The sequence below is a fragment of the Pseudopipra pipra genome, chromosome 11 (assembly GCF_036250125.1).
Source record: "Pseudopipra pipra isolate bDixPip1 chromosome 11, bDixPip1.hap1, whole genome shotgun sequence".
NCBI classification, from domain to species: Eukaryota; Metazoa; Chordata; class Aves; order Passeriformes; family Pipridae; genus Pseudopipra; species Pseudopipra pipra.
In genome coordinates, this window is record NC_087559.1 from 771,869 (window position 1) to 794,109 (window position 22,241).

Sequence of the window (22,241 nt, forward strand, 5' to 3'; positions counted from 1 at the left end):
AGAATATATCAAAGAATTGTGTCACTGGAAGGGTGGTCAGGTATTGGAATGGGCTGCTCAGGGAGGTGGTGGAGTCACCACCCTGGAGGTGTTCCAGTGCTTGACAATGCTGTCTGTGAAGAAATTCCTCTGATGTCCAACCCCAGCCTCCCCTGGCACAGCTTGAGGCTGTTTCCTCTTGTCCTTTCACTTGTTCCCTGGGAGAAAAGGCTGATCCCCACCTGGCTCCAGCCTCCTTGTCAGTGTGTTCCCTCCCTGCCTGGCCAGGGGTAGGTGATCCACAATGTCTGGCTGAGGACACTGGGTATTTTCCCAGCCTCTGAGTAAAGAATTTGAAGTATCCAGATGAAACAACAACATTGCTTTGGCTGAACACCAGAAGATTGCTTAAAACATACCAAGTGATTGAAAGTGCAAAGAGTATTTGCGTTATTAGCTGATTTAAAGGGTCTGAGTTTCAGCAGTGTAATGAGCATGACACAGGAGCATGGAGTGTTCATCTGTGCCAGCGTTCTTGGCTGTGGGTAGCTCTGTGAAAGCACAGACACAGATTTGGATCATTAATAGAACATGGACCATATTGCAGTGCTGAGTTGGTTTTCAGTTGCTGTAACAAAAATGGTTTTAATTCAGTGTTTTGTGTCCATTTCTCTTCACCTCATTTCAGTGTTTATGGTGTACCTTAGTCCTGTGGGGATAGTTAGTGATGCTCTGCTACCTTTCAGGAAACAAACACAGAAAGGAATTCAAATTCTTGATGGATCAAGTAAATAACCGGTGGAAGAAAAGTGGTGAGAGGAAAACAGAAAGTGCTCAAAACAAAGAAGTTGCTGTCAAAGAGCTGCCAGCAGCCACAGGTCAGTGATGTTTAGTATGGTCCCCTCTTGGATCCACACTAAGAAGTGGGGGGTTCCCAAAGAAATGCTGTTTTCTCCTGTTGTTCTTCTACAGCCTTTAAGGGAAAAAATAGCATAAAGGTCAAACAGACCCTAAAATGATTGACTGCCATTGATTTTGGTGTGGAACATAAGCAAGACCCATAATGATTATCTGGGTTTGATTTCAGTGGGGACACGTTGCAGGCAGTTGTTGAAAAGGGGTCTCAGGTTCCAATCCAGGTGTGCTGCAGGTGCTGAGCTGGGCATGTGGCCACCTCTGGAATGAAGGTGATGGTCAGTGCTCTCGCTGCCTTTGAGCCTTCCCTGGTCCCTACTGTGAGAGGGAGTCAGTAACTGGGAACTGCTGAGGTATTTGTGTGGATTGGATCCAGGAGTTGTTTGTCCTGAGGCTGAAGCAATAAAATACTTGGTCTTCTTTCAGGCTGTTTATGCAGGATGTTGCCTCTCTTTTTAACTTGCCTTGTTTTGTGTTTATATACTTGAGCTCAGTGAAGAGTGGGAATGCAGGGCTTCAGTTACTCACTTGTTAGGAGTTAGGGACAGCATCCAGCCTGTTTGTGATCCTCCCTCCCTGCAGCATCAAACCTTACCAAGTGTGCTCTGAGCGTGTTCCTTGCAGGATCCTTTGGTCTCCTTTGGTTTGTGCTTCATGGCTGCTTTGGCAGGGAACATGTAGCTTTGAATGTGGGATTTAGAAGAACATTCCTCAGCCTAATAGAACTTGTGGATTTATAATCTATTCAAGACACTTGAGTTTTGGAGGGAATTCCGCTGGCCAGAATGGGATGTGCTGTTGTCTGTGCCCTTGGGAAAACGTGGCAGTGTAGTTTGCCCCAGCTCTCACAAATCCCTGTGCTCTTGAGCTGAGTTAATCTGTGTCTCTCTCCCGCACTGTCTCCTCCAGCAGAGTCCTCAAGAATAAAAAGAAATGAAAAACAGTAAAATAATATGAATTTTATCCTGATCATTTCCTGCAGACCTTGATTCAATGCATAATCCTTTCTGTGTGAAGGGTAGAAGTTAAGGAATCTCAAGGATAAAAGATTTGAAGATGTTCCTCATGTATAGCAGAGGCAGAGGTGATGTGTTGTTAGATGGTGGGACCACAGCCTTTATTTCCAGCTCTGCCCTGGCAGGGTGGACTGCTGTGGCTTTCAGGTTTCCATCTCCCCTGTGTGTGCTGCCCTACAGGCTCTGAGAAGCTGAATTAAAGCCATGGAGTTCTTCCAAAAGAGTGCTCAGGTAGAAGATAAGTTGGCTCAGGCACATCCTGTGCCGTGTTCAGTCCGTGGCACCGCCTCGTCTGGATCCGGCAAACCTGCACAATTCCCACTGCACTTTGTGCACTGAGCTTCCAATAATCCTTGGAATTGCAGTTCCTAGTTTTATGCCAAACATCTGCACCCAGTTGACTGTTTGTAAACCATTGAAAAAAACAAAAAGATGGTTTATGGTTGAAGGAACAGATGCCTAAAGCCTATTTCCTCAGGGTTCCTTGTTAGCAGCAATTGCCTTTGTATTAAATGGGAATTACAGTACAGGAAAGGAACAAGCCAGCAGTGGCCTGATGGAAAGGCTCTGTCTGCATTCCTTACCCACTTCCTTTGGCTTCTCATGGAAGTGGTGGAATTGTACAGAATTAAAACAGACCTTTTTTGGGGTTGGGTTTTGTCGGTTTATTTATTTCCCCCCCTCCATCTCTCCTACTGCCCTTTCCTGTAGTATTGGTTGATGCAATTTAACCTCTCTGAAAATCTGACTCTGTTTGTGGTGGTGTTTTAATCACCTGTTCCTGATTTACATCATCTTACTTTGCATCTTTAAGCTTAAAATGTCTGTTTTTCAGTTTTCATAACTTTTAAACGTGAAGCTTTGCTTTGCCTGAGGGAAAGTGCCAAAAACATTTGATAAATACTGGTGATAAATAATTTGATTTGATAAGTATTGGCTGTGCTGGTCTGCATTATTGCACAGAGCTTTGCTATTTTTACCCTGCTAATTTCAGAATTGTGTTTCATTAGTTGGACAACTGACTCACTGGAATATGTTGGTTGTTTTCAGCAGACAAAAATATGCCCCTGATATTTAATTATGCCTGTTAGCTGGAGGGAAATGGCAAGCTGAGCTCAATCCAAAGACTGTGAAGCCCTTCCACATTCCAGTTACAGTTCTGCTTGGCCTTTTCTGTCCAAAATATTGCTGGAGGAGTGGAAAAGTCAGAGCTTGGGCCTTGAAGGGGCATGTCTGTGACTGTCCCAGTCACAGTTGTCAGTGAGATGGGTCTGGGGAGGGTTTAATGTCCTGGGCATCTTTCTAGTAAAATAACTACTTTGAAAGTATTTGTGGGTATGGTATAAAGATCTTTTCATACCCTAATTTCTACTCTGTATTTGTTTTCTCTTTGGAGAGGCAGAAGGTATCTTTTCAGAGAACTGTTCATCTTTTCATAGACCAAAACATTTGACATAAAAACAACAGAATGGTTTTACAATTTTAATCCCATATGTGTTTGTCTAGAAATTATTTTTCCTATAGAAATGGAAATGTCAATTATCTGGATTGACATTGTCTTTCTTAGGTGCATAAGGAAATAAATCACAACTGAAAACAAGCCTGTTAACTTGATCTGTAAAACTTGAAGCTGTCAAGCTGCTTGATGCAGGGGATGAAGGGGATTGGTACCACAAGCAGCCAACAGCACTGTCTTGTTAAGTGTTTGCCAATTTCTGAAATAAAGTTCCATCTTATGAAATGTAGCACATATCCTTCCCCTTTATTCCTCTCCTTGTTTCTGTTTGAAACTCAACAATGAAACATGAAACATTTCTGGTTCTCAGAGGGTGGTTAGGTGTTTTTTTGTTTTTTTTTTTAATTCTCTAGGAAAAGAAATTAAACTCTTGAAAATTCAACCTGGGAAAGCTTTGAGAAACAAGTAAGTGGGAATGAGGTGTTGGTATTTAAATATTTATAACTTTATTTTTTCTTAAAAATCTGTCTCCTGGCTGTAGAACTTGAAACAATAGTATTTTGTATTGTCATTCTAATCTGTGCCTTTCCCCTTGGTAGAGCCTCAGGAAGAGCATCCCACAGCTGTTGTGCTGGGAGAAGCTCAGGAACTCCATTCACATACTCCTGATGGCCAGAGAAGTGAATCTCCTTGCCTGGAGGAAGGCCAGAGATTGGCCTCTCCTGAACTCTCACTGTCAGCTGGATCAACAAGCAGGTTAGTGAGGTGGTGTCTTCTCCCTGCTTAGTGCCAGCTTAGACCAGACATGGATAAACTTGGCAGTGCCTGTATCCTGCTTCACAGGATGGGAGCTGGGCTGTGGGCACGGATCCATTCTCTGTGTTCCTGGATGCCTGGTGGCTTGAGGGATGGAGCTCAAATAGTATTGTAAGGACTTTGTAGGGCATTGATAGTGTAAATGTCCCTTTTGGGACAGAAACAGGGAGTGCAATGTCTGGGGTATCAGGAGTGCATTTGGTGAATTCCTTCCAGTGCATCACCTTCCCTTCTGCTGCAAGCTTTATTTAGAGAGGTCCCAAAATGGATAACGGCCCAAGTCTTTTAGGTAGGATTGCTGTAAGGAAGTGTGGCCCCAGTTTCTGGAGGAAAAGTGAAAAAATAATTGTCAACAAATACAGAATAATTGGGTTTTGATATAAAAGCAAGAGAGCTGATTTGGCTATCTTGTTGATAAAGGAAATGAGAGGAGAATGCAGGTCAGCATTACCAGGAATAAAAAGGTTTAGAAGTGGGAGATAATCAGAGGAAGTAGCTGGAGGTCATCAGCTGAGCTAGGAGTGACATTTCTCAATTTCCACCCCTTACAGCCATAGCACTCTGCCTCTTCCTCCTTGTTCTGCAAATATTAAAAGTAATGTAGTGCTTGGCTTTATTGTTGGTTATGAACAGATCAATCTAATCAAAAAGTTTAACAGAAAATAAAGAACTTTTAAAAAGCTGTCACGAGGGTTCCCTTTCACAGATGGAAATGTTGAATGGTGAGTGAAAACCTGGGGAGACATTGGAAAAGGAAGATCAGGTCGGGGGTTAGAGAGCATCAAATTGTACATGTCTCTGTTTTACAGGATCAGGCTTTGCTGCCTGTTTCCATTTGCTTGAATAAATGGGAGCATACAGTAAATATTTGTCAGTAAACAACAATATGCTGGCTGGCAGAGCACTGTGTGGAGGCAGGAAAGGTCGTTGCTGCCCTTCCAGAGCATCACTGCATTTCTGTTTGGCCTCAGACCTGTGTTATAGACCAATAAAGCCCTTCCCCTCCCGTGGCCTTTCCCCTCTGTGCTGTCTGTGTCTTTCTGCCTGAACTGGTACTGTAAAATTGATAAACACAGCATATCAGTTTATTTGCTGTTCCATATGTAACAAGCTGTTAAGGTTAGTGTGGGATTAGTTTTATCTCAGTTTCTCAGGATGCAGATGATGACAGTTTTTCCTTCCTTGTGATCAGGGAACTGTTCTCTTGGTTGTTTCTTTACCTTTACCACAGGGCCCAGTGCTCTGGGCTCCTGCAGCCCTCCCACATTGTCATACCCCATTTTGGAGTGTCTCTCGTGCAGGTGTGTGGGGTCAGAGCAGATTCCTCAGCCCTCAGTGGGGCACACTGACCTGCAGAGCTTGGGTGACCCTCTGGTCTGACCCTGCACAGGGCAGAGGCAGCTGGAGAGGCCCCCTGAGCCTTGGGACATCACACACTGCAGCTTCTGCTGCTTTCCATGCAGCCCCCAGCCTTAGACTCTGCTCAAAGAGAGATGAAAACTCCAAAGTGAAGCAGTGAAAGCTCAGTTAAGTGACAGATGCTGCCTGGTGAGAAGGGAAGGCCCCTCTCCCCTGACCACCACGTTCCTGCTGCACTGCACCTTCCTGAAGAGCGCTTTGGAGTGTTTACCTGTGTCTTCTGAGAAACAAAGGTTACAGGGACCACCCCTTCTCTGAACACTTATGGAAAGGAGTTAAATGTGCTTTTTGTCTTGGCGGTGTTCCTTGGTAGCTGCTCTGAAGGAGCAAAAGGGCTGATGGCTCAGTGCACTGCCCAGGTCTTGGTTTGGCCCTTGGAGATCTCTTGGGTCCTGCTGTGCCCGTGGACCAGCTTTGGACCACACAGTTCCATCCAGGAATGAGGCTCATCCTCCCAGCACACTGCTCAGAGGTCTGGTGTATCCAAAATGAATTGTATCAACATTGGCAGGGCCCCTAACAAGTAGGTGTAGTCATATAAACTGCATGAAAAAAGATGTATTTGGTCACTCTGGTTATTGTGGGGCTGATATCTTTTTAATTGTAGTGAAAGAAATACAGCACAAATCAAACAATGATTTATATGTTGATGCTTTGAGTAGCATTGTGCTATTGTACTAAGTAATGGTTTTGTGAGGCTTGTGTTTTATTTCTGAGTATTAAGAGGATATCCTTTGCCAAGGGTAAATGTTTTTCACATTGAAATGTCAAAACTTGAAATATATTCAAAAATCCAGATCTGCATGCTGTGTTCCTGTGAGGAGAGCACTTATAAGTGGAGGTCTGGTGCTATGATGGGACGAGGATATCGAGCAGCACATTGAATATAACAGAACAATCTGCATCTTGGAGAGGTGAAATGTCTGTTCTGCAAAAAGATGCTTCAAGAAAATCAGTAATTCTTCTGTTTCCTCCTTCATAAGGCCTGTCCTTTGTCAGTCTCATATCAGTTGGTCAAGATAAGAAATTCATCCATTGTACACTAATCACTGATTAACTGATACTATTCAAAAGTTGATGCTTTAATGGAGAAAAGAAGAGTTTTACACCTGCTGGAGAAAAGATCCAGGGCAGGAATGGAGGTTGCAGCATCAGCCCAAACATGCCTGGGCTCTGCAGAGATTGATGATCCCACCAAGAGAGCAAACTGTGCGTAATAGATAAACACCAAAACACAGCCGGGGCTTTGAAAGGGTAATTTTTCAAAGCCCTGAAGTCACAGTTACACATAAAGCTTCCACAGGACTGCAGTGCTCCATACAAATAGTCCTGTGGCATTCTTTGACTTTCTGGGACTGAAGCCAAATTTTGCATAACTACTTAAACAATAGGGAAATTAGAGAAGAAATGAGAGAAATGAGGAGGGACAACGATAAGCCAGTTAATGAACTGTGTAGAGGAAATATTCCATTACAACTATTTTATGTAATGGGGATAATACACAGTTTTTTAAGCAAATTATTTCTCTTAAAACTTTATGTTAGAGACAAATGCTGGTTCTTGATGACTAGAGTGAGAGACCTGAACAGCAGATAAAATAGAACACTGACCTTATCTGGAGTACTGAAACATGATGATTTAGTTCTGGAATCTTGGTGGGAAAGTGCTGCCTGCACAGCTTGTGTAAATGCCTCTGCTGTTGGGGTGCCCAGAGCCACTGCAATGTGTGCCAGGGGAGGTTCATGCCCAGGGGAGGGGCCTTGTTTGCAGGATGTGTGGGGTTTTGGCTGTAAGCTCAGGAGCCATTGATCAGGATCCAGGGTCTGGATTTAACGGGTCCCTTATCCTTGGATTTATGTGCTTTGCAGAATATGGGCTTTAGTTCAGCAGCAGCAGCAGAGGCAGAGATAGGAGCTGTGTTTCAGTTACCCAGGAGTTCACTGGATGGCAGCACTCCTCCCAGACCCACCCGGCAGACAAAGCTTTGGCAAAGCTGGCAGGGTGGAGTGGTTGGAAGGGCTGTGTGAGCTCCTCCCTGGCAGTTGCTGCAGTCTGAGTTCAAAGGCAGCGCTGTCCTGCTCCCTGACCATTGCTGTCAGATGAGAGAAGTGTATGAAAATGTGTTGATTAGGGCAATAACTGCCTTTTCCAGTTCTTCAGTACATTTTTGTCTTAATAAATCTTGCACTACTTTGGCTCAGAGATGATGTATATCACAGTGTTAGACAGGAGTGTTTGATCTGTGGATTTTGGCCTCAAACATGGGTTCATTGTGGAAGGATGATGATAATTCTCTGCTATGGTGTTGATTCATACTTTTTTTTTCCCAAAACTGTGAGCTGTAACAAATGGCAGGAGCTATGAGGTTTGGTGGAGAGAGTCCCGGGGACATCATGACAATCAGTGGCCTCAGCTGGGCCTGGGGGAAGCAATTACATCCAGCCTGTGTCCAGGAGGACATGGGTCTGTGATCAAGAGCTGTGGGGTCTGGACATCTGAGTCCTGAAAACAGGAGTGCTGGTCTGCAGCGCTCCGGGTGCCTCAGCCTCCATGGCCCAGCTGCTGCCACGCTCCTAAGGGAAGGAGTTCAGATAGAGCCAGCAGAGCTTTCCCTTTTCCAAAGGCAGAGCCTCAGAGGCATGTTTTTGGGCTGCAGAGGATGCCATGGAAAGCCCAGGAAGCCTGGAAAGGGTAAAGGAGAACACTGAGAGCGTGAGTGGAACCTGTGTAAGGTTTGGTTCAGACGAGAGCCCTCCTCCAAAGGCAGGACGATGAAGCCACAGGTGTGTGGTTTGAAGAGGAGGTCCTGGGAAGCCAGGGAAGGCACTGTGATGCACAGGTAATTCTGGATATCACCCAGTGCTTGGGCTGTTCTAGCAGTGGGCTCATCCTGTTCATCACAGGCAGGACACAGTGGAAGCAGGATTGCAAGATGGAGAAAACTATTTTATCTCTCCTCAACTGGGCACTCACCTCCAAGTGACATTGGCAAAATGAGACAGGCTGGAGCTCATTTCTCGTGCCAGCATTGAGGGGAAATGCCCAGGGCTGGTGCAGAGGCACGTCCATGGGGCAGGGCGGGATGGGAAAGGCGCTGGCTGCTCACGCGAGAGCTGCGTCTGCCCCAGCACAGACAGGGGCAAAGGGCCCTTTGCTCCTCTCAGTTCTAGAACAAGACATGTCACTCACACTTATGTCAGCTTTTTTCTCTCTGTCTGAGAGTTGTGTGCTTATCTTAAAAAAAAAAAAAAAGGAGGGGTGGAAATCAAACCCCACTGATGGTCAAGAAAGGAAGAGCTGACTCTTGGCTGATTGTCCATAAGGGCTCAGGGAAACCAGTCCTGCAGGAACGTGGAGCTGGGGAATGGCCTGAGTCACTGAAGCTGTACTTTTCCCAACGTGGAGCCTTGAATAAGAGCAGAAACTGAAACCTCTCCTCACCCTGGCACAGGATGCTGGCTGCATCTTGATCAGTTCAGGTGCAGAAATTTAATGGTTTTGCTGTAAAAATTGACTCCTCTGGAAATGGTCTGTAAAATCTTGGGAGAGTAATGACCTTTAGTAACGAAAAGGACAGAAAACCTTGTGGGAATTTGTCTTGGATTTGGAGTCTGAATAAAGTCTGATGATGTTTTGCTGTGCCTGGCCTCAGTGTAGGTAGGTACCTGTGGGGTATTGAAAAGGCAGAAAATACCGAAGAAATTAACAAAACTGTTCTAAATTCTGTGATCTCTGTGGCCCCTCTGGGCTAAAATGTATAGATACAACCTCCACAACAAGGCAGCTGTTTGGTTTTTAATTCATATTCTTCCACTTCAGGGCTAATCATTAAATGCAAAGAGGGGGGAGGAGTTTTCTTCAGGGGACGAAAAAGAATTAATTTAAAATATGAATTCACTTGGTGGTCAAAACTGTTTTTGCTTAGTTGGTAATGTTTTTTGATAATTGCTTTTCAACTGTGGCATATTTAAGTGTTTTTTTTTTTTTAAATTTTCAGACACTTTTGTCCCCTGGCACGTGGCAGAAAGGTGTATAATTACCTCAGCTCCAAATCCTGCCTTCCTTGGGCTTTGTAACCGAAACTGGTATCTGGGAGAGCTGCGATGCAGAGAACTGCTTCAGTGGGGGCTGCTGGGGAGCAGTGGGATGTTGGAAGGAATCCTGAAACAAAGGGCTTTTAGCTACAGCTGGGAAGTTCAGAACCCTGGTTTGTGCAGTTACTGCAGCCCCTCAGTGTCTCGTTGCAGTGAGGACAGAGGAGTTAATTGGGTTCTCTGGGGACCCTCTGATGGCCCATTCACAGCTCCACGTGTAGGCCAAGGGGGAACTCGCTCCAGGACATTTTGTGCTCAGTTTTAAAAAAATTTGGTAGGCACAGACCAAGGATTCCACATGTAAATTCTGAACAAGCAGTATTGGTTTGAGTGTTAGCCAAGTTTTCTCATTTTTATTGTTTTGCGGTGGCAAACGCGGTGGGTGATAAATGATGATAATGCTGCGGTTTTCAAGGCAGGGAAGTACATCATGTTCAGGCCTCAAACCTGCTCTTTTTCTATTTTAGGGGACTAAAAGCACACAAATAGCCCTATGTCCTCCCCACTTCTTTTTTTAAATGTAATTGGAACATCAGAGTAGTTTGGAAATATGATAATAACTCATTCCCTGGGAATCCAATTTGTGCACCAAAAATGAGCTTTTGATGGACTTTTAATTCTGAGAGTAAAAACAGTGCTGAGCTTCAAAACTTTCCCCATCCATTTTTGGTGTCTTTTTCTATTATATCTGTATGACTGTATGTGCACGAGTTAGAGGGTCCTCTAACATGGCTCTGTTTGTCCACCTGAATTCCTGTTGGTGGTTCTGTATTAGTTATTGCCACAGTAACAGCTGATGACTCTCACTTCAGAGAGCAGACAAAATGGCAAAGGGTGAAAAAAATCCTGCCATCTTCTAGAAGTTGTATGTCATTTATTGATTTATTGAAGAAAAGCTTCTAGAAAAGAAATGCACTTTACCTACCCTTTACCCACCAAAGCATCTTGCAGATCCTCTCCAGTGAAATTGCCTGGTGCCTGGGAATGCAAAGCTGTTGTATATACCACTAAGGAGACATGAACAGAGAGAATTGTCTTGTGTGTTAAATAATGATGTTGAGACCTGGGAATAACTAAAAATTAAGCAATGCAGAGACAGAAGTTCTTGACCTGTCCTGTAGGTTGAAGTTATTTCTCACTGCCAGTGCTATGAGAGGGGTTGGTCTCATCCACAGGTTCTGCTGCCACTGCCAGTCGAGCCCTGCTGTGCTATAGGTGTTGCTAAAATAATTTACATCTGTTTTATTTTCCCCTTCAGCACCAATTCGGACATTTTGGCAGATGTGGAAGAGTCTGAGACGTGTTCAGTGTCCTCTGACAGGTGAGTGGAATATCCACGCACTGAAGTCCTTGCGACAGGTTTAGATCAGTAGTTTGCAGTTGGTGGAATTCTGGAAAAGCAAATGCCTCTGGAAAGTCAGGTTCTTGGAGAATCCTCACAGTTGTGGGAAGCAGGATTTTGTCAGTGAGTTTGAATCCTTGAGAAATAATACCTGGATGCTCTAAGAATCCACAGATGCCCAGTTGAAGATCATTATTCTAAAGTACACATGAGTATAAATATATATTTTAATTGAGAAAAAAATGAGGAGACTGATTTTTATGGAAAATTCAATCTGATCTTCTGTTGTATTTGAAGTTCCACTGTTGGCAGAGCTGTATATAAGGCTGACAAGTTGAACATGCTGGAATCGAGCATCTGTTTTGAAGTGGGAAGAGTTCTTGTTGCTAAGACATTAACATCTTCTTTAAACCAAAAATCCCCTTCTGTTACATGTATGTGGTCATAGACTGGGATGGCTCTTAAAACTCCCTATTAATGGCTGTGGAATTCAATCCAAGATGAGAAGGGTTTGTCCCAGTTCAGTGTATGTTTAGCCATGTCCTGCAGACTTTTTTTCTCTGTGCTTTTAAAGTATTCCACTGAGAGACAGTTTGGAGTTAAATGCTCTGTAGTTAGTTATTAAAATAGTTGACTTCCTTTCTCTTTGAGTGAAGAACATGCCTGACTCCATTAAAATCACCTCTAACTCTTCCTTTCTGGAGGCTCAGTAAGCAGCAGCCCCCCAGCAGCACAGTGCTGTGTGTTAACCAGGCTCACTGTGGCAGGACACCTCACTGCTCTCAGGAGAAGGCATTTGCTCCATAAGCTGAGTCCTTCAGCCACAGTCAGTCTTTTTTCTCTGGTCTGGGCCCCCATTCCCCAAGCTGAATTCTCGAATCATCTCCTGTTCCCCCCATGAACTACAGTTATTTATTACTCTGTGCTGTTGGCAACTTAATCTTTATTGGTGGACAAGTAGGTGTAAATTCAGTTTGAGAAACAGAGTGAGCTTTTAATCCCTCACATATAAATTAAGTTCCTGCTCCTGAGCAATGTCTTTGTGCAGCTAAGTGCTGATAGTGACCTGCTCCTGGCAGCAGCTGTGGATGTGAATAGTTCTGTTGATGCCAGCGTGTTGCTGCACATGGCATGGGACAAGTGCCTGAAACTTGGCAGGTTCAGGGCTCCAGGAGATCTAAATTCCAAATTGCCTCAGGCAACAAGTGCTTGCTTAACCCACTCTGGGGTCTGCAGGTGACAGTGGCAGTCTGTTAGTGATGGTTTGGGGAGAAATACAGCTCTCATTTTTGTGACAGTGGGAGTGGGGAGAGCTGGACAGGGCCATGGATCCACATAGTCCCTCCCTTTGGCACTCAGGGTACGTGTGTTCAGTCACACTGCTGAGGTACCAGCGGGATCTGGCAGAGCTGGGATTCACACAGATCTCCCTGGGTGTGGTTAGTGGTCTCAGGGATGTGAGAACTCCATTTCCATCGTGGTACAGCTCTGAAACACGAGTTGTTCCTACTAATCTCTTTATTATGTCGTTACCTGTCTCATCACAGTCAGCAGATGTGGACTTGGGCATCTGAGAGTTTTCCATTGTTATTTTCATTTGTGAATTCCCAGTTTAAGTCAAATTAATAGTCCCTGCAGGATGGATTCAGCCTAGCAGATGGTATAAAACAGAGTGTATTTATAAGAAATGTTTAATTAGCAAAAGCTGTTGACAGATGAGCAGCATCTTTCATGTCAACAATAAGTGGAATTTTAAGCTCCGAGGCTGAATGATGGAAATCAGCTGCTTCATTTAAATATGGCTAATTTAACAATTTTTTCTTTAAAATTAACTCTGTGACTAAAAAGAAAACACTTGTTGAATTTCCAGTGGAAAATTCTTTGTCCATAAATGAGGAGGGTGTCTGCAAAGCTGGGAGTCCTGTGCGCTTTCGTTCAGGGGTAACCCTGACCAAGCCCTTGTCCTGTGCCTGGGTGACTGTGCCCCCGAGGAGGACAGTGACTCAAGTTGACATTTTCTGATAGAACATCATCATAGTTTTTCCTCAGCACCAGAGGCTCTTCTCAGTTATGGACAAGGAATCTGGGAGGTTGTTGCTCCTCCTTGTATTCCAAACTGGTTCCTGGGGACAGGAGGAGAGGCACCACGACACTGGGTTTGTGGGTGTTGTTATCTTCTTCAGCTGAGAAGGCAGAGCAATATTTCCCCATCCCTGGAATTGTCCAAGGCCAGGTTGGACAGAGCTTGGAACACCCTGGTCTGGTGGAAGGCGGGGGAGTGGGATGAGCCCATGGCAGGGGGGTGGGATGAGCTGAGCTCTGAGCTCCTTTCCCTGCCCATGGCCAGGAACACGTGCGTGTGTGGTGCCCCTGTGCTGCTCCCAGCGCTTCAGCAGGGTCATGTGTGCCGTGTTTAGGGCACTTGCAACCCCCTTTGTTCCTTATTTTCCTTTTTTTCCAGCAGCAGCAGCTCCCTGGCTCTGACAGTGATCAGGAGGAAGTCGCAGCGGCCGCGGATGCCGGAGAATGATGGAGTTCTTCCCAGGAGCAAGCGGAAGAGGAGCTAGTGCTGCAGGGATGGGGAATCTTCAACGCTGGGAAACACTGCTTGGCTTTTTCCCATCCTCAGTGTGTCTGAATACTGAGTAAAGCGCTGAATTTATGCGTCACTGCCATTCCAACTGCCTTAATGACAAGGCTGGTGGGTTTGTCCACAGCACTGTGGCCATTTACCTTTGAGATTGGGCCCAGGGTGCCAGAGCCCTGTGGGACGTGAGCTGGCTCCTGTCCCTCGTGTCCCCTCACCAGTGCAGGACTGTGTGTTGCTGCTGTTCCTGCTCATACCCCGTGGAAACTCCTGGAAGCAGCTGCAGGACAGTGTTTTGCTTGGGGTCGGGCAGGTGCTGGTGCCCCAGTTCCCTGGTGCAGCTGGGGAGGTGGGGGGAGGCAGAGGGATGCTGGGGGATTCTGCTCTACAGAAATAGGCTTTTTTATATATGTCTGTGTCAAATTGCTTGGTATTATGTTTTGTTATTTTGGTTTGAAGTGATGAAACTGGAAGGAAGTTGGAAGGTCATTGGACACAAAGTATTCTAGCTTTAAAATAAATAGTAACATTGAAAAGTCTGGTCTTCCTTGGAAGGTAGTAGAATTTTGTAATGGAATAAAGCAATGCAAGAAAATGAAAGTAAATCTGAACACCAGGGGACGTTTTTAAAAATATGGCTTGTAAGCAAAATACATCCCATGAAAAATACTCACAGGTGCTTCTGCTGAGCCCCGAAGCTTTGGTCAGAGCCCATCAGGGGAGCTTGGCAAAGAAGGCACAAAATCTGGCTAAAATTGAGAGTTGTGTGCCAGTTGACTTCAGACTGTAGCTGGGCCTGGGTGTTTGGCTTTTATAAGTATTCCTCCTCAAGCTGTTGTTCCCAGGAACGTTTGTGTTTGGAAGGGGCTGAATCACAGCAAATATAAACCATCATAACTGCACAAGGTGAGGAGGGGCAGGGGCAAAGCAGGAAGCTGATTGTGTTTGTTTCATTTTTGCTAAACAAAACCTTTTGAAAGAAAATTTTTGGTGTCTGTTCTAGGGCTGCCTTTTCATCACAGTAGCTCACACAAGGCATTGAAATTGGGTGCAATTGGCCAGGGAGGAATGAAGATGTTTATGTGTGGAATGGCCATGCAATCGATGTGGATGGGGTTTGCATCAGCTGCTGGGTAGCCCTGGAAGGGTTTGCTGGTGTGGTTTACTTCTGTTTGAGTTAGCAGCAGAGTTTTCTTTAATTATGGTCACGATGTCCCCTGTCACACACAGAGAATAGTCTGGGAAGGCTCTGTTAGTGCTGCTGGCAGATAAACCCTGAGCTGGGCTGTCAGCAGTGTGGTTTTGCTGCTGACAGAGCCTAAGGGAGCACGTGCCCACCTTGCCTAAGCTCAGCCTGGAAATGGCACACCAGGTGCTGCACAAGGTCCTTACCTCGATCTATAGGGAAAATTGGGGTCCTGCAATCTTAACTCCCAGGGACTTCTACCTTCAATCCAGGGAACGGGCTGGAAACGTGTCGGATCAGCGGCAGATCCTTCCTGTCTCCCAGAGTTAATTTGCAGTTAATGGCAGTAACTCCTGAGGTGAGAGAAAAATATGTTTCCCTACCCAAGAAGGAGAAATAGTCTAATTTAGTAAGTATGGGCTGGAAAGTACTCAGAAAAAATCAGTATTGGGCAAGTGCCCAAGGGGGAGTGAACCCTCATGAACTGAGTCCTGGGGGTTCTGTTCTTGCATCCTGGTGCCCAGGGACTGGTGGGGGGTTCTGTCCTGTTGTCCTGGGTGCCTGAGGGGCTGGCAGGGGGTTCTGTCCTGGCATCCTGGTGCCCAAGGGCTGGTGGGGATTCCGAGCAAGACAAGAAACAGCTCCTGGACAGCAGCGTCACGGTCTGACTGTTGTGGTGACCTCAGGATATGTCCCCTGTGGCTCTTGAAGAACCCAAGGAAGAGTGTTGTCCTTGGAGCTGTGCTCAGAATGTGTACAAAGCCATGAGCTTTGGGAATGATGTTTTCCTTTGCTCATTCAATCACACTGTGGTTTCTCCAGCAGAGCTCGGTCCCTCTGTGGTCCCTCCTGGAATCCGCTTCCAAGGATTCCTGTCTTGGCAGAATGGGGAGTTCCTGTGGTTCCTAAAGCACCTCGTGGTGAAGAGGTTGGTTTGGGTTCAGAGAGCCCTCAAACACTCCCATGGTGGTGTGTTTGCTGTTGAGTTTGCAAACAGCCCTTACCCTTCCCAGTCTGGGGTTTACTGGATGACAACCTTGCTGTGCTATGAGAAAATGCTTGGATTTTCATGGGGGTGTTTTGCCTGCTGGAATACAGCTCAGACAAAGGAAACCTTGAGAGGAGCTGCCCTCCAAAGCAGTTCAAAAGGCACCTTTATAAAAAAGAAAGAAAACACCCTGAAATATTTCTCAAAGTTTGACCTTTTTATTAAACTCCCTGAAGATTTTGGAGCCTGAATGTCAGCCACGATCCCAGACAGCATAGGCAGAGGCACACTGAAATACTCCCCCCAACGTGGTCCCAGCAGCACTGGCAGCTGTCAGACACCTCAAGTGCCAAGGGATGGGGACAGGAGGGTGACTGTGTTTGCTGCTGTGTCTTACCTGATTTCTCATGGATTTGGGATTTTTTTTGCTGTGTTTTTTTTTAGTGTTGCTGCTTGGAAAAACTGCTTGGCTACTGTATTTAGTGCCATTGATAAGAGCAGCTGAAGGAAGGGTGTTTGTTTCAGCAAAGTCCTTCATGGCTGAAAGGAAATGACTTGCAAGTAGTTAAAAATCGCTGAAAACTGACAGCAACTCAGATTCATTCACTGCTGACATGTGATAGTTTTTCTCATAAAAATTCTCTATTGCTCCTCAGAAAAACCCCTTGCCATGCACAACTGGGCAAACTGGGAAACCTTTGGTGTTAGAGCAGCAATAATACTGTAAAGAGCTTTCTCCAGGCGTTGGCAAAGCAGCTGCTGGTGTGCGGGGGGAAGGTGCTGGTGTGTGGGGATGAGCAGGACACGAGTCCTGCCCCAGCACTGTTCCCTGCACTGGTGTGGCTGCAGGGAAGGCCATTGCCACTGACAGTGAGCTGAAGAGCTGCTACAGGAACTGGGGTGTTAAGGTAGCGAGACAGTTACTTGGTGTAGCAGGAGAGAGAACAGCCATGACACATTAAATATGGATGTAAATCAAACTGGCTCCCTGACAACCTGTGGAGATTCATTTTTTTATATCTCTTACTGTTGAACTCACCATTTAAAGTCCAAATTGGTGACCTTTACCAGAGACAGGGCTTTTCCCCCTCCCTTTTGTAAGGAGCTGTGAGTTGGTGCCAGAGGTGGGTGATGGTGTTTGTAGAGGTGACAAATCTGAGCAGGGCGTGTGGATGTGACACAGTGGTTGAGGTGCTGGGGAAGGCTGCATGGAGCAGACACACTGGACAATGTGGAGGCTTAGGAAAAAGCGTGGATTTGATGGTCCTATGCCTCATTCCCACCCTGACAGAGAGGGTGCCCAGGTAGGATCCAGCCTGTCCTGCGAGACACAGCTCCAGGGCCAGCTCCAGCCCCAGGCGAGTGCCAGGGACTGCCAGGTCTGGCCTTTGCTGGGAGTGGCTGCTGATCCCCTGGGTGCCATAAATGACTCTTGCTGCACATCTCCCCAGCCCTGAATTCGCAGAAATTGGATAGCGTAAGGGAAAAAACAACAGCGGGGAAGGAAACGCAGTGTCCTCCCCACGCTGTCCTGTCCCCTCGCTCCCCTGGGCAGCTCCTCCTCCGTCACCAAGTCAAGGGGCAAGTGGGAGCAGTTGGGGACTTGTGAACAGCCAGGCTGGGGACAGAAGTCCCAGCACGGAGGAGCTTTGCAGTGGTGATGCACAGTGAGAGGCTGGGTCGTGTCCTCCTGCCCAGCGTTGCCGTGGCTGAGCTGCGGCCCCAGCGAGAGGGGAGGAACCCCACAGAGGTGGGTTTTGAGTAATCATGAAGTTACTGCATTCTCCTTGCACCTTTTCATTTTGTGACTGATGTTTGTTACATCACCCACAGCATATGCCTTGTGCTGGGAGGAGTGTGGTGTTGCAGGGACCCTCCGTCCCACGCTCTGCCAGGGATGTGGGATCCTGGGGACCCTCCATCCTGCCCCACTACGGGTCCAGCCCCTCTGCAGCCATCCCCAGCCAGCAGATCCCTGACAGCTGTGGCTCCCTGGGGAGTTGGGAGTGGGGAGAAGCTCCTGGGGGGCCCATGGTGGTGCTGGCAGCCGGGCTGGGGCGATGCCAGGCGATGTGGGGGGGCTGCCACTGGAAGGCTTTGGGAACGGCTGCTTTGGGCGGCGAATCCATTCAGAAGGAAATTAATTTAGTCACAGAGCCGTCCCTCAGGCCAGGGCAGGAGGGCAAAGCTGGAAACAAAATAATCACAGACAATAAAAATGTCCTGTTCCCCCAGCCCAGCAGTGGAGCCATGTGAAAGGCAGCGGTCCTGGGAATGGGAGAGAGCAGGAGTGGAGTCACCCTGACAGGCACGGGGCTCCCTGTGTGCTCTCACCCCATGTCCCCCTGCAAATCAGATAGCTGGGGGTTACCTGGTTTTGCATCAGGGATGGCTGTGCTAGGGTGTTTTCTGGTGTTTTCCCAAAAGTTCTGGTTTTGCAGGAGAACTGCAGTGATGGGCCAATTCCTCTAGCCTTTGGTTGGATGTTCTGCGTCACAAATACCAGAACAGCAGCTGTGTTTGGTCGATGCTTCAGAATCTGAACAAGATGAAAAATGGCTTAGTTTTCTGAAAGTTGGTCTGGGATCAGGTGATTTGAAAAATTTCCACCTCCACTTTTCTCACAGGGGAGAAAAGTTTTTTTCCCAGGTAATGAGGGCTTTTACAGCAAGGATTTGCTTTAACTAATGCTGACCTTTTGGGTTTTTTCATTGTCTTTCCAGCTCTAATGTTTTGTTGAATTTCTATGTTTTGGGGAGTTCACATTCTCTAAGATAAACAGTCCGCACTCCAGCCCCCTCATGGCATCCCTGGTAACACTGTGGGCTCAGGGAGCGAGTGTGTCTGGCTGTGGGTGGGAAGAACCCTTTCCTAGGCTGAGATCTGAATGCTGGCTCTCTTCATAGCCGGGTGGTTGGTTCTGGTTGCAGGTCCCAGCCCAAGCCCAGTGCCCGCTTGGGTTAAGGGCCATCGACCATCCTCACAGAGGGCAGAGGGAGCAGATTTTGCTTGTTTCCCAGGAAAGTGAGCCTCTCCCTGGGGATGCTCCGTGTGCTGGCTCTGCTCTCCCATTGGATCCTGTGAGCCACCCTTGCTGCTGGCTGGAAATGGGCTCCATCTCAGTGAGCTGCTCCAGCTGGGACACGGTGGGGCTTGGAGCTGGTGCTGGGCTGTGCCCGTGCTGGGTGGGAATGAGGGTGTGGATCCCTGTGGGATTCCCATCATCACACTGACAGGGTGCTCCGGGCTGGCTGTGCTCTGGCCACGTGCTGCCCTGAACTGGAGAGGTCCCCTTGCACCCCTGGGATGGACCTGCAGCAACCGAGGGTGGGCAGGGGACAGGCAGGGTTGAGGTCCCTCAGGGCCACTTCTCCAAGGGTGCTGTGTTACTGGCAGGAGTTAATAATAAATGATATTTAGTTTAAGGTGAGTCTCCCTCCTATTTGGTGAGTGAAATTTCAGGGCAGCTGAAATGAACAGCCTGAAGTTACTCACAAAAACAGTAAAACCCCCCAAAATAGTAAAGTCATTATATAGTCTCCCAACAGCTGAATCTGAATCCTCTTTGTTGAAAACTGTATGGATTCATGTTTGTATTTGGCCAGCTTGTTAGTCCCAGGGTCTGTGCAGGCTCCATTGGTTTTTATGGCTTTGAGGCTGTAACAGGATGAAGTGAGAAACATTTTAGCACAAACAGCGCCCTGTACAGACCCAGTTCCTCGGGGAGGTGCCTGGGGAGAGCCTTGTCACCCTTTCAGTGGCCTATGTGCAGCAGGGGGGTGGGAGCAGGGGGGATTCCCTGTGGAAATCACAGACCTCTACCCTGTGAGGGTCTGCCCCAGCCTGAATGGGACTTTCTGAATGATAGGATCAGTGTGGATTGTGGGATCAGCGGGATCCAGAGTCTGCTCTGGTTTAAATGGCTTTAAGGTCATGGATTTGATGGCAGCATGCTGCCATAGCCCAGGGGAGATCCCTGGGCCTCGGGGCAGGAGGTGCATCCCACTGCACTCTGGGCACCAGGTGAAACCCAGTGTGTCTCCAGAGGTTCCAAGGCTTCCCTTAGGGTGCCAGTGGTGATGGGTATAGAAATGGTGCTGGCATAGTGCCAAGAAATTCAGGCTCTTTTTGCAGACATTCTGTCCCAAAGCTGGGTGAGCCTGAGCTGGGCTCCAGCACTGGTGTGGGCAGGAGGCCACTGGAGCAGGGCTGACACATCTCGGTGAGTTGGGGATTTCTTCGAAGGAAGTGGTTTGAATCCCATGAACCTTTCAGGGACATGATGTGAAGGGATCTTTAACACCGAGTTCCTTCAGTAAGTTCAGCGTGTTCCCAGATAAACAAAAAGAAGGGAACAGAAGAAATGATCTTGATACGTGAACCCTTGGAAATTCTCTTTCTGCTGTGAATGCTGTCTAGAGCTCGAGGCTTCAGGTTCCAAGTTGTTCCTCCCTTCTCCACGTACAAGGTGGCTTCGCTGGCTCCTTTTTATTTACTATGATCAATCTGAGGACTAGTTTTACCATTTGATTTTTTTTCTTTCTTAACTAACAGAAAGAATTACCACGGCCAGAGCACAGTTCAGGTGGGTGATGTGATGGGTGACACGACATTATCCAGGAGTGTAACTGTGCTAACCCAGTCCACACAGCACGTTCAGATGGAGGTATGTTACCCCTGATAAGTGAGCTCAGTAACACAATGAATTTTGAGTAAGTTTTGGGTCCACATAATTCTGTGCATTGCTGGTATTTCCATGGTTTGTCTCCAAAGCCTTGTTGCCTTCAGTACAGAACATTTTACAATATTGACTCTGTATTCCTCTGGAAATCAGCACAACCAGCTGGTGAGCCATGGAGAAAGCTGATATCTGACTTGGGGATTTAATCATGTGCACATTTAAGGAAGACACAGAAAACTTGTAATTTACTCTGGCCTTCGTGTATTCCCAGGCCTCACATAAGGCCCAGAGCCCTCACAGCTCTGTGTTCCACACAGAGACACCTCCTCCAGGAAGGTGTGTGTGTGAGACTGCTCATCTCTGTGGTTCTAGTGAATTTACCGAAATTTGCCTTCTTGCAGGCTGAGTGCAGCACGTGAGGACTAGGACAATTTCTAGGATAAAGAGAAATTCCCATGCAAGAGCAGCCAGATAAAATTCCCAGCTCTGCAGCCTGCAGTGCCTGCTGTGGGCCACAGCCACACACAGGAGTTCATGGGTAGCTGCAGCTCCATCTGCAAAGCCATGGCCTGGCCTTGACGTTTTGCCAGACCTCTTGTGTCATGGGGACCGTAAAGTTGGGATTCCAGATAGCTATTGGAAAAACAGCTATTTCAGATTCAGCAGTGAACCAACAGGCAATTAAATTTAGCTTTATGTAGTGTTTGTGCTTTTGATTATCCCAAAGCATGTGTTTTTAAAATAAGAATGTTTCCAGCTCTATGGCATCCCTGAATGTTTAAAGCTGGAAGGAGCAGGGGATGACTCAGAAAACCGTCTGATTCTCACAGGATTCTTTGCTTTAAAATCACATGTTTGGGTTTTAGTTGTGGGGCAACTGCAGCTTTGCCTGAATAAGGACTGAGGGGTTACAGGGGACCATGAGCATCTCTGGCTGCTGGGGGCCAGTGCCCAGACCTGACAGGATCACCCAGGGAAGGGCACCAGGAGCTGGTTGTTGTCCTGAGCTCCCACATCCCATTTGGTGTAGGTGGCACATTTTGCCATGGCAATTCCCTCCACTCTCTTCCCACTACAGAGGAAGGGAAGGGCATTAAAACCTTATGGCTGGATCCTTTTATCTGACCCTGACCAGACTCAGCCATGGCCACCCAAAGCCCATGGAGAGGGTCCATGGGGCCAAGCTCCAGCCGTGGGGCTGCCTCCCCACCATTGCTGTGCCTGGGGCTGTGCCAGTGCAGCAATGACCTTGTGTTCAGAAGTGCCACTTTCTGAGCCCCTCGTGGGTTTAATACTGGGTAATTTATGTGAGAAAAGTGACATGGAGAGAATGATTAAACCTTGTCTGTCTCCTCTTCTGCTATGAGGGAACCCCCAGCAGTGCTGGCTCCAGTGCTGGTTTCCAGTAGCAGAACCAAGCCCGTCCCACAGTCGAACATGCAGCAGGCAGCAACTGCACACAATGAGCAGTAAAGCATTTTAATGTCACCCAGTGACAGTGTTATTGTCCTCGTGGGCCGGGAGGCTGGACTGGCTGGATGGCTCCAGGAGCTGCAGCCAACCTGGGCCCGGGCCAGCGTTAATTGCCCAAATTAATGTGTGTCGGGGCTGTGAGTTCCTGGGGCAGGTAACAGTCCTTGCAGTTGCAGGGGGAGTTCCTTTTTTTTCTTAGCAGTTTGAGACCTGGGATGAAATAAGCCAGGACCTTGGCTGGGAGTGCCATGGAAGGGGGATTTCTGGGACCTCTTGATCCTTGCAGCCT

The 22,241-nt window shown here is 47.2% G+C and overlaps 2 protein-coding genes across 7 annotated transcripts in view; both read left to right on the forward strand.

Moving 5' to 3' along the window:
• Positions 1–13,702, forward strand: part of RAD18 (RAD18 E3 ubiquitin protein ligase) — a 30,425-nt gene extending 16,723 nt beyond the window's left edge. The window contains exons 10-13 of one of the 6 annotated variants that reach the window (XR_010433337.1): positions 726–857; positions 3,780–3,831; positions 3,966–4,122; positions 10,954–11,016. Coding sequence is in view for 5 of the 6 variants with exons in the window: in XM_064667067.1 (XP_064523137.1) it covers positions 726–857; positions 3,966–4,122; positions 10,954–11,016; positions 13,499–13,604 (458 nt within the window). In the remaining variant the exon portion in view is untranslated. Of the gene's footprint in view, positions 1–725; positions 858–3,477; positions 3,656–3,779; positions 3,847–3,965; positions 4,123–4,991; positions 5,195–10,953; positions 11,017–13,498 lie in introns of those variants that run through there. The other 5 variants (XM_064667067.1, XM_064667068.1, XM_064667070.1 and 2 more) reach the window with 5 other exon arrangements.
• SRGAP3 (SLIT-ROBO Rho GTPase activating protein 3) overlaps positions 1–22,241 on the forward strand; it is a 575,259-nt gene that overhangs the window by 141,271 nt on the left and 411,747 nt on the right. The gene's annotated exons all lie outside the window — the stretch shown is intronic.